The sequence below is a fragment of the Rhyacophila brunnea genome, unplaced genomic scaffold (assembly GCF_057557595.1).
Source record: "Rhyacophila brunnea isolate RB1 unplaced genomic scaffold, BYU_Rbru_1.0 scaffold_88, whole genome shotgun sequence".
NCBI classification, from domain to species: Eukaryota; Metazoa; Arthropoda; class Insecta; order Trichoptera; family Rhyacophilidae; genus Rhyacophila; species Rhyacophila brunnea.
The window spans coordinates 1566162-1579169 of NW_028233359.1; the positions used below are offsets into that span (position 1 = coordinate 1566162).

Below are 13008 nucleotides of genomic sequence, written 5' to 3' on the forward strand. Positions count from 1 at the left end.
AGTGCCGCATAGTAAAGTTTCACGTAACCGATACAAATAAATTTAGAAATAATTATTGAGTTATAAATTTAGTTTTATGTGAATAAAATAAATTAAAAATATAGTTTCATATAATTATTATAAAGAATGCATAAATACTATATCGAAGTTTTATAAAAGATACTTACTATACAATTATACGAATGACAACTTTTATATGAAATAACGATAAATAAATAAATTATAAAAAAAATGGACCTTTAATTAATATAGTTCATGAATCCCAAATCAATTAGTGTTGCTATATGGCTCTGAGCAAGGCCAACAATAAGATTGTAGTGACATTGAACTTAAATCTTACGGGTTCGTAAATAGCCATCAGCTGTCTCTGATACATAGCGCTGTGACCGAGACGTTGACAATTATTATGAATAATAATAATTGACGTAACCCCTGACGTCATCGCGATAATGAATTAATACAGTGGTGTGCTACCATAGAGTGCTACTAGTGATCACTAAGAACTCTTTTTTGACCTCACCCTCCGCCCCTGCAGAGCCAGCCGAGAGCAGGGGTTCTCAACCTAGTTTGGAACTGGATCGGTTCAAAATCATGGTTCCACTGCACCACACCAAGACCAGGGTGTCGTCAACACCCCGGCAGAAAATCTAACCCTGCATATCCTGGGTTTACGCCCCGTCCGTGCATTACCTCTACGCTACAAGGTGACATTCTAATTGCGACAAATTTGAACTATTGGCCTTTTTAATACCTACTCATCAGCGCTCTTCAAATTCAAGCTACTACACATAAGATTAATTGAATATGCAGCGACGATATGAAAACCCTATCGGGGCTCGCGATCTATGTGACTTCGGGCATCGCAAGAAATTTATGAGATAATGAAACAAGAAAAATATTACTTTTTCAATATAACCAAATACTTGTACGTACCTATAGTTTTTTGAAAAATTTGATCCCATAATGAAATAGGTGGGTTCATTGGCATATGTAAGATGCAGTACTATTAGTGCATAACAATATTGTGAGGCGACTTAAAGCTGCAATTTACCGAAAGGTTAGATAATTAAGTAAGGTAATATAATAATAATGCTGGATTAACAAAATGCCTAGATGTATTTTTAAACTTTAATGGATTTAAGTTTTGTATTATTCCAATAATTGAGTCGTTATTTGCGACTCGGGTTTCGCCTTTCGACATCATCGGGCACTGTGTATACTCACCGAAAGGCAAATAAACACTGACAACGAATACTATTAAATAAGAAATCAATACAATATAGTACCTATGTAAAAATTTCATTACCAACCTATCAAGTCAAGGGTCACAATAATAAAATTATGAAAAGTTAAAGTGTTTGTTATAACCTCCCTATATTATTATAAATAATAAATTTTCAAAAACTAATAGATCATTAGTAATTATTATAAACAATAAAAATACTAGTCAAGAGGTGTCAATCATCTATTCTGACTCATTACCGAGTTACCGACTAGACGGCGCTGATTCGGCTTCATCCTCTTAGGATCGCTCTTCGCAGGCAGCACGAACATATCTGAATTTGACCGACATGTCTACCAACCTAAATTTTCGCCGTATTACGAATTGGAGATAGCCGCCGATAACTGTTTAATGCATGGAAGGCCTTTCGTATTAATTTGGACAATGAAAATAATGGAATCGTACTAAAGTGTAGACCGTTAAGAGTAAACATGCTAGAAAGATATTTCTACGTAATTTTTTTATTAAAAAAGTTTCTGATTTTTCTTATTTGAAAGAAGACATAATGTCACACTCCTCTGGAGGCTTGGAGAGGCCGGAACCATTTCCGAGCTGACTCATAGTAATGGTCGATAACGAGAAAAAAAATATCCGGCGACGTTGTTTGTCAGAACGCAAAAAAATGCATCGCTGCATTTGTGATGGGAGATCGCTTGTAGCGCTTCTCGCTGATAGCAAGATCGAAAGCGAAAAATTTAGGCTTCTAGAGATTGCAATTGTAAACATACTATACATCTCGCGTTCCGAGAAATTGATAAAAAATGTAATAAATAGTAAAAGTATAAGTCAAATAAAAATCGCCGTTTTAGACCATTCCGAGGTATTTATTTGTTCACTCCCAAGTCTTAAATAACAGACGTTGGCCAGCAACCAGCATACCGAGCAAATAAAGGGAATGCGTCTTCTTCGCTCTGACGCGAACTGGCAATAATTATATATTATGGGTTACAATGATGAACCTCATATTAATGTAGTTTCTTTGTGCGAACCGGTGCCACTTATTATGAATGGGATAGTGTGAATAAAAACGATTAAAACCAAATAAGTTTCCAATTTTCTTTATTTATCTATAAAATATAATACATATTGTTACTAAATACAGTTATTAACCAAGCTATTGACATACCTACTCAGCAGGTTGGTACCTTCCACTTGTCAAACGGCTAACAATGTTTGGTTCATTCATTCAAAACAAAAACTTCCGTCGGCTGACATTTTATTTAGACAGAACCAAGTCTATTCTCGTTGGACATAACTATTATTAGCATAACAAGGCAAACGCTTAATAATTAAGAGAATCATGCATAGATTATTAAATAACACCAATTTACAGGCATAAACGAAAATACGAACAGTTGTACATTATTTTTGTTATTTATTGACGTCACACGTATAACGATTCAATTCAGGAGCACTTGATAGCAATCTTGTGTACAGAATAGATGTGCAGTGGCATCTAGTGCAAAAATACGAAGCTTGCGCACATTTATATTTTTATAAAAATTGATGATTTTTGAAATGAATATAAAAAATATTAAAATATGGATTAGTAAAAATCTCTTAAGTACATCATAGAAAACTTATTAAACAAAATTTTAATAATGCCTAAATAACATGACCATAAAAAATATGTACCTAAGTAATAATAAGATGGGGTCCTTTGACAAATTCACATGTTATAACATTTTTTTAAATTTGTAAGTTTATCTTGTTTTCAGATACACTGTAACGTAATTTATTCAAGTACCTTAGAATAAATACGTTTGAACATTTTAATGGCAACACTTTGCCTCGGAAATTAAACGTTGTTAACATGGCAGACTGCAGCGGAATCAATCTTTAAGTTGGTATCACCTGCGCGTGGGACGCGATTGCGTGCGCGTGGATCGTACGTCAGTCAACATCCGGAGAGCAACGAGGACAGTCCAGTTTTGAACGAGGTGCCGGGTTTCGAACGCCTGGCCGCCCCAAATGGCGGACGCACTCAACCGGTATTTATTGTATCACTTGTCTAGAGGAATAGATTCCTGTTTTATTAACTTTGTAATAACTCCCCACAGAAGCTCTAGCTTTGTTGTGTTAGGCATGGCATTTGTTCGATTCAAATTGTAACTCTTTATTACTATACTTTGGCGGTTGATCCGCGTGTAACTTGTTACTTCTACTTGTTTCAATAAATTTCATAGTGTCCGATCTCGGAACGCATTTAAACGATTTTATTATTTAATTCTTGTCCTGATATGTCCCGTGTATTGAATACGGCGTTGGAGGAATCTGGGCAAGTGGCGCCCCTTTATACTTTACACTATAAATAATTTAACATTCTTAACCCGAAGTACTGGAACCTTGAGGAACTATTTTGAACGTACATCATGGTATTCACGACCCTCAGATAAGTAGGTATTATTTCTTACAGGGATGGGGATTCATATGCTATACCGCGGTTTGTTTTATTTTGAGCTATTTCGGATGTTATAACATTGTAGGTACACACATGTATATTAATATTGCTAAAGCATGGGTGGTATTTAGAACGTTACAACACATTTATTAATTATTACAGTAGTTGATATTGTAAATTATCAAACAAATGTATATCGCCTTAAACCCTGCGAAACCAAACCATAACAGAATATACTTTGTCAAAAATACTTATCTATCTATAAAATATCTAAAATTATGACATTGAATCATACATAAAATAAGATATTTTAAAGATAGAATAATATTTTTATCGATTATATTTCTGTTTGGGCAGGGCATGTGAATTAAAAAAAAATTAACAAACAACATGTGTGATATGTATTTCTAATTCAACGAAAACAAATTAATGGACCGAAAAAGTGTGCACAATATTGTCAGATAGCCAAACAAAGCTATGAACCAGCTTACCCCAAAATGGCCGTGCGTCTTGAGCGTCGTGGGTTTTAGGTTCAAATCCTGGGTCTGGCATATACACATATTGTTTTTCAATTTATGTAGGGTCAGACTATGGACTTAATAGGTTGAGCAAGTAAATGACATCCGTTTATCGTAAAAACAAAATCTGTTAGAGGCCCATTAGGATCGGATATGGGTTAAAAAAAAAAATACTAGCTTACGGTAGTGGAGTTCGAAACACTTCAATTTATGTCACTAAGAACTAACGTGCACTTACACCAATCCAAAATACACTAAACAACAAACGAGATTTATTAGAGCAAGTGGGTTTGAAGTATTCAAAAACTGTTTTTAACACAGATTATGTCTGTTAATATTATGTCGCTATAGAATGGGCTACAAAAATATAAATTGTTTTCGTTATCGGTTGATGATAAAAAAGACGTACGCACGTTCGATCTCTTCTCGACTGACCATTATTTGAAAGTCTTTACTACAGATACTGTATCCTAGCTAATTAGTGAACGGGTAGCTAACGCTTTTATTTGAATAGTATATTATATTGAAATTATGTCCCAAAAATGCGGATTTTTTTAAAAATAATAAAGAAATATGCTACCAGAAGTTATTCATGTGTAATTATATCACATTTATATGGCCTTGTCTGAATACGCCAATTAGGGTGGCTCTAATACAATAGATAAATTCCAACCCACCTCACAATTTGACCCTTGCCTGGCGCGACAAATAACGGTCGTCATTCATCAACCGTGCGCATATAAACACTTACCTACGCTAAGCCGTCAAGTGCCACGCACCCGATGACCCAATGAATAATACCGAACGAAACTGATTATACGACCAGAATTGACAACCAAGCCATGGAGCCAGCCTCAATAGCATAAAACGTCAGTGCCAGGTATCCTAGACACACCCTCCCCTCTCAGCATCCGAATCAATCCTTCACAGTTTACAGTTCACTGAAAAGCACAGTCAGTGTCTTTTACAGACAATTTGCATGCGTATAAGAATTACACTTAATGGCTTTTCACCGGAATGAGTCCTTTCATGTAATATTATCTCATTAAAAGATATGCATGGGTAATTGCATTTATCATAATAATTATGTAACTGACTTTTCACTAGAATGAGTCATTTTATGCAATTTCATGCTACCAGATCTAATGCATGAGTAATTATTACATAAATCACATTTAAATAGCTTGTCACCAAAATGAGTCATTTTGTGTTGTTTCATAGTACCTGACTGTATGAGTAATTTTATTTATCACATTTCAATGGTTTTTCACTAGAATGAGTCTTTTTATGCAATTTCAGGTTACCAGATTTTATGAACGAGTAATTATAATTTAAGTAGCTTTTCACCAGATTGAGTCTGTTTGAGCATTTTCATGCTACTAGACGTTTTGCATGAGTAATTACATTTTTCACATTATGACTTTTCACCAGTATGAGTCATATAGTGTATTTTCATGCTACTTGATTGTCTGTATGAGCATTGCACTTATCACATTTAAAGGGTTTTTCAATAGAATGAGACATTTTATGTTGTTTCATGCTACCAGACGTCGTGCATGACTAACTGCATTTGTCACATTTAAATAGTTTTTCATCTGAATAAGTCATTTTGTGTGTTTTCATGTAACTTAATTGTCTGTTAGTAATTGCATATAACGCACTTTAATGACTATTTAATGGAATGAGTAAGTTTGTGTCTTTGTAAGTGACTTGATTGTCTGCATGAGTAATTGCACTTATCACATTTAAAAGGTTTTTCACTGGAGTGGGTCCTTTTATGCAATTTCATTTGACTAGACGTTTTGCATGAGTGATTGCAATTGTCACATTTAAAGGGTTTTTCACCAGAATGACTCATTTTGTGATATTTCATTTGACCAGAATGTATGCAAGAATAATTGCACATATTACATTTAAATGGTTTTTCACCAGAATGACACATTTTGTGTGTTTTCATGTGTCCAGACTGTATACATGAATAATTGCACATATCACATTTATATGGTTTTTCACCAGTATGAGTCATTTTGTGTGTTTTCATCACACCTGCTTGTCTGCATGAGTACTTGCACTTATCACATGTAAATGGATTTTTACTAGAATGAGTCATTTTGTGTGTTTTCATGTTACCTGAATGTCTGCATGAGTAATTACATATATCACATTTAAATGGCTTGTCAAAAGAATGTGTCATTTTGTGTGTTTTCATGTGACCGGATTCTCTGCATGAGTAATTGCATTTATCACATTTAAATTGCTTTTCACCAGAATGAGTCATTTTGTGTATTTTCATGTGACCTGACTGTTTGGATGAGTAATTGCAATTGTCACATTTAAATGGTTTTTCACCAGAATGACTCATTTTGTGTTTTTTTATGTCACTTGAATGTCTGCATGAGTAATTGCATTTACCACATTTAAATAGCTTTTCACCAGAATGAGTCATTTTGTGTTTTTTCATGCCACTTGTTTGTCTGCATGAGTAGTTGCATATATCACATTTAAATGGTTTGTCACCTGAATGAATCATTTTGTGTTTTTTCATTCGACCAGATTCGTTGCATGAGTAACTGCATTTATCACATTTAAATGGCTTTTCACCAGAATGACTCATTTTGTGTCTTTTCAAGTTACTTGAATGTCTGCATGAGTATTTGCATATATCACATTTAAATGGCTTGTCACAAGAATGTATCATTTTGTGTGTTTTCATGGTACCTGACCGTCTGCATGAGTAATTGCATTTATCGCAGTTAAACGGTTTTTCACCAGAATGAGTCATTTTGAATGACTTCATGACGTGACCAGGACGAAATCTTGAAAAATGACCATCGTCACATTTAACCAGCCTTGCAACGGAATCGGTCGTTTTCGCAATTGTGGTTTTGTGTATCTCTTTGTGATGCAACATGAGGTCGAACGATGAAAAAAAATCAAAACAGATACTGCACACAACATTTTCTTTATGAAACGATTTTTTTTCCAGTTGTATAACAGCCACTAATAATTCTGTGATTACCATATTATTCGATTGAAAAATATCACGTTTACTATTGTGACAGGCGACATCTTTGTACCTTTTAATATATTCTTTGAGTTCTTTCTTAATGTCGTGTTTCTCAATATGTAGGTCTTCGCTAGACGCGTGTGCTTCAGTCACGTCCCAGGACGATACGAGACTCGCAACATTGGCTGGTACAGTGCTTCTAGCGATAATCTAAAAAAAACATTTAAAAGTATTATTTATTTTGAGATTTTTAAATAATAGTTTATTATAAGTAAAAAATATAGGTACAAATATTATACCTAGACACGGCAAATGTCGAATACAGTCGGCGAGATGTTACAAGTAAGTTAAGCACATTGATTATTGATAAATAATACAATAACATAACGTCAAAATTTTACTAGGTAGAGCAAATGAAAAAGCAAAATTTAAATTATTCTCAAAACACACCAGAGATGTATCAGACTTATTAAAAAGTTAATCCGTCTTAATCAATAAAAATAAACAATAAAATTGAATGACAAGTGAACACGACAAGAACTCTATAGAACAGAGTTAGCGAACCCTTTTACGTACGCGTGCCAAAATTTTCTTGTCTGACGAACCGTTTTTTACAGGGAAAGAATGAAAAATTAGTTTTTAAGAATTCTATTGAAAGGTTTAAAAATTACAATGAGAGTTTCTATCTTTCATCGTGTTCCTAGACGAAGGCATATCTTTTAATGTTTGAATATATTTTTCCTTGTTTTGAAATTTATCAAAAAGGTCGTGGGAGCATTTTAACCATGCTTCTTTTATATCGTCACTGTTCTGGCAGAAGACACTAATTCGAAAAAATGACATATTGAGTTATATTTTATACTAAAATGTTCCTTATTTCAAACTTTACCGTCTGGAAGCCTTCTTAATTTTAAAGTTATTCTTTTTACGATTATTTAATAAAGTCACATGTATTCCATTTCAAACATTATTACAACTTCAAAGTCAAATTATTACTTAAAACAATATTCTCCAGTTAGTGTGTTCTGCCAGAACAGAGACGATTTATTCCGCATAACTGAACGGTTTTCCATTTTCACTGTCTGTCAGTATTACTACTACTAGCTCCACCAAGTTTTTGTTTCTTATTTGGTACAGGCATTTTGTTAGTACTAATTAAATTGTTTGTTACTGTATTATAGCTTAGTTCTTTACACACAAAATTACACCAGAATTGCTGCGATCAGATGAAGCATTCTCTCGCTACACTGGTCTCAAGCATTAGAAGTCGGTCAAAATCAAAAGTTCGCGGATTGGCTATCTCCGCCGCCTGATGAGGTGAGTGCGGTAATATGATGTGTCATGCATAAAGCATTAAGCGCGAAATGTTCAATTATATATTTACATTAAACATAAATTCTTGAAAAGTATTTGCCTATTATCTTTTTCAGTCATTTATGCACGGGTTTCGTCGGTTCCGTTTGCGCATAGATTGGTAAATACTATTGGTGAAAATAATATGGCAAACTATAGAAAATACGCAGCTATGTCGTCATTATTTTTTAATCGTATATATAAGTACTTATATTTATTAGTATCACTGTTTTGTATTTTTTTTATTATTATATTAAGTAATATTTTTTTCTCTTTAAAACAGTCGCGTGCCATCACTGCTATAAAATAATGATAAGCAGTGGGAGTCGCAGTAGAGGTAAGACTACTTGTTGTCGGCTAGTTTCCGAATGCTTAGGCTTGTAGCTTGCGGAGTGGTCGATCGATTAAAACCAACTGTGGTACTGGGTGGTGTAAATTGGTACCTACATAATCTACGTTTTTACATCGAATTTTGGAGTCCCGAACATACTTCAATTTAAATCAAGCACAATTTTAAAAAGCTTGACATAATCATAATTATTAATAGATACTTATATATCATTTTATAAAACGCGTTTTCTATCAGAAACTGCGCTTTTTCAGATCTTTATTTCCATCGTGCACAAATTAATTATCGTAAAGTCATTAAACACTTTCTATAAACCTACTCGATATATCATAATCACAATTATTATTAGGTACTAAAAAACTATTAAAATCTGAAATAAGCACACTGGTGTACGTATGAATTGTAACAAGAAATAAAAATGTATAGGAAAGCTTATTCATAAAATAGAAATAGTTCCAGGTTTAGTATTTATTCAGAGTTTACCTTTACTAAAATACCTATTGCAGTACCTTTACTTAAATAGATTAACAAGATAAGACTTAAAGATAACCACAATTAACACTAGAAACGAATCTTGACAGTGCAAAGCGCTTAGTTTCAAAATTGAGCGCCCGTATGATCAAAAGGGTCAGACCTTATCAGACTAAGATGACTGGCCGTAAGACTGAGATAAAAATTACGGTATTAACATATGGTTAAATCCTAATCCGTCTATAAAGCGCTTGCTGCGTCCAGTCAATGGGCGGCGCCATCTGTGGGTCTCTTTTCGCCACTACAAATGGACTTTAGTTCGAAAAACTGATTGCTTTAGTTGATTTCTAAAAATTGACCTGACAATTATTGGCCTCCTCCAAGGTCATGCGATTTGATATATCTGGATTATATCCTGTAAAACTTCGTGGAGTCATTGGTTTATGCTGATAAACCCGATGGAAACCAATATTGTTCGCGATATACAACCACCAGTGCTCGAATAAGTGACATCCAAATTGGGTGACCTTAATTTTCTTCGTTGAGAAACACTGCGGTGACCATATTAATTTTAATCCAATGTAGATATCGATGTTTCGAATATAAAAAAAATGTTTAAAAGTTGTGTTATTAGTGAACCAGTAAATGAACGTACCTGGTCTACTGGGCTGTATTGTCGATCGGAGGAGCCGGGTTGAGGATTCTCATTATTGATTTGGCGAATTGCATCGTCAACAAATTCTTGTTTGATGATGACACCCTCATTATCATTCTCCGACCTTATATTGATCAGGCTGTCTTCACACTCCTGAAAATAACAACATGAATAATAATATGATGTAACAGTATCACCATTATGATCAGCCAGAGTCAATCCATTCCGGGATAAGACCTGCCACAGCTGCATCCTCGGCTTTCAGTGGCCACCAATGTACGACTGCATTTGGCAAGTGTATGTATACTCACCGAAAGACATTCCAGCTAACTGCAGCACATTGCGTACTTTATACTGCCTTTTTGTAAATATATAGCACATTGAGATCTATAGGGTTGTAACTGCAAATCACGTCATGATCTTGAGTAATTGACACAGCGAGGCATACATAGGTGTATGTTGGGTATCACGCGAAAGGACCGTAAGAGAAACGAATGGGTTAGGAAGCAAACAGGAGAACGCGATGTAATGGACGTTGCCAAACAGCTGAAATGGAGATGGGCAGGGCACATTGCTCGCCGAAAAGACGGCCGCTGGACAAATGCTGTCATTTAGTGGTACCCAAGGGTCACGAAACGGCCACAGGGTAACCCTAAAAGCCGCTGGATTGACGAACTGGTAAAGTTCGGCGAAAATACGTGGCAGCGGATGACATAGGACCGAGAGAGTTGGAGGAAGGTTGGCGGGGCCTTCATCCAGCAGTGGATGATGATGATCATCAAATGTACCAGTGGGTGATCAATCCATTCTCAAGATTCGACGGTACACACCTGGCATTAACAGAGGAGGACATTTGAATAGATCTAAAAACGATCCTGAGCAAAAAGCCTCATTTTCTGAGCTAGAGTTGTCAGCATTTAAGATATCGTTTTGGCGTCAATATCGTCAATTAGCTACAGCAGCCATTTAATCTCTGTTGCCGTTTGGATCGTCGTATCTTTGCGAAATTGGTTTTACAGCACTCGTGGAAATGAAATCGTAAAACGAGAACAGTTACAAATGGTATATGTGGAGTTTGTGTGTTTGTTTATCTAATTTAGAGCCGCATATTACCGAATTCTTTCTAAAATACAGTTGCCCTTTTCTCACTAAAAAAATTATTACCACCTGCGTACATATATGTTCATAAAAAATTGACCTACACACACTATGATTTCTTTCATTCATATTAATAAGGAACATTTCATTTTTAAGGCATTTTGTGTGCCGCGGTACAAATCCCATTCACGAGTGTGCCGTGAAGTAAAAACGTTTGGCAAACACTGCTGTAGGTACTCACAGCACCGGGATTTATTATGCAACAAATTAATTTGACCCACTTAATCAGACATATTAATGAATGTCAATAATAAAACACCAATGTACTAATAAAAATAACAGGCAGTCTTTTTCACAAATCTAGAATCCTAAAACAAGGCACCGAAGGAGTGTAAAATCCAAACAATTGATCGTTACGTTAAATTTATATAAACATTTTCTTACAAAATACAATTTGTATCCAACGATATAATAATAACGGAGACTAATATAAATGATCGCATTTTTTTTTTAGAATTATTAATAACCATGTCCTTGCTTTTTCGTACAAGGTGGTTGTTAGTAATTTTGAACAATCACAAACACCCAGGCTTTGAGAAAAACACATAAATGTTTTTGTCATGACCGGGAATCGAACCCAGGAACTCTCGGGTGGAAGGCGAGCGCCTTACCAACTGCACCACGAGAGCCGCCAGGATCGCATACAAGCATGATGTGAGTTACACAATATTTACATATTTAAAATATTAATGAAATATTGTATAGATAGGTAAGTAGGTACCTGATTTATTGGCTCGCTTTTTGAATATGAGCAGCCAGGTTGCGGATCACTGTCTTCGGAAAATTTATCTTTGAAATCAACTCGGGGAGAATCAATCTCAGTTTTAATACCAACAAGGCTGGTCACAGAGCTCTGAAAAACATGACAGAAGGTATTTTATAATACGTGTTTACACCTATATTATTATTATGCGTTGTGCGCAAACACACGGACGTTTCTGTATGTGACCTATTATCACGGTTCGATACAAACGTTCAATAGTTAAGTTGTCTTCAGACGAATGAAAGTAGTAAGCCAAAGGCCACAGAGACGAAGAACATATAGGTAGGTAGGTACCTAGTCAAATGATCATTGTTAAGTGTCAATACAACGGTGTATAATTTATTACGTCATGTTTCAGTTAGTAAAGTCCAATATGTCGTGCTGTTTTATTTGCATTAGTAAGACACCACTTCAATGAAGAATAAACACAATCTTACAATGATTAATAAGTTTGGAAAACCTAACCTCAATAGTGCTGTTGGCATCGAAAGCATTCTCTTGCTTTATACAAATGTTTGTAACCGGATTGTTTGAATGGATTATTGGCACATCAAACCATTGCTGGACTTCTGTGTCTGATTCAAATCCATCTAGTTCACGTTTTACATCCATCTTAAGAAGTTTAATTGACGCAGAATACCACAATTATGGTACCTAGGTAAGAAGACTGACAGACGTGTCAATAGACAAATGGCTAAAGGTGCGTTCCAGCGATGTTTTCATCCGCGTGACCATAGACAATATAAGTAAAATAATAATCGAAAGCGTAGATAGTAGGTAAACCGGAAACCGTTTAAGATTTGACGTTTGGTTCACTGTTCCTGCGAAAATCAAACCATTCTCTGACCGTCAGAAATGGTTTGGTATGAAACTTCAGACCATCTGAACAGAAGTCAGCTGTTCAGTGAATCGTTTAGCTGCCGAAACCCAATTCATTGGATGGAAGCTTTCGCCTTAATAAGTACATAGATTGTTTACCAACTTACCTACATTGCTCTCAATGAGTAGTTATGTTAATCTATCACACATATTATTATATCCAAACTTTATT

The 13008-nt window shown here is 35.0% G+C and overlaps 1 protein-coding gene across 1 annotated transcript; it reads right to left on the bottom strand.

The window, feature by feature from the left end:
• Positions 1 to 516: 516 nt before the first annotated feature.
• Positions 517 to 12638, bottom strand: LOC147063773 (uncharacterized). Its single transcript, XM_085959335.1, has 4 exons — positions 12423 to 12638; positions 11916 to 12047; positions 10037 to 10189; positions 517 to 600 (listed from the first exon to the last, which is right to left on the bottom strand). The coding sequence occupies exons 1-4, from the start codon at positions 12567 to 12569 to the stop codon at positions 517 to 519; spliced, it is 516 nt and encodes a 171-aa protein (XP_085815461.1). The 5' UTR covers positions 12570 to 12638.
• Positions 12639 to 13008: the final 370 nt, after the last annotated feature.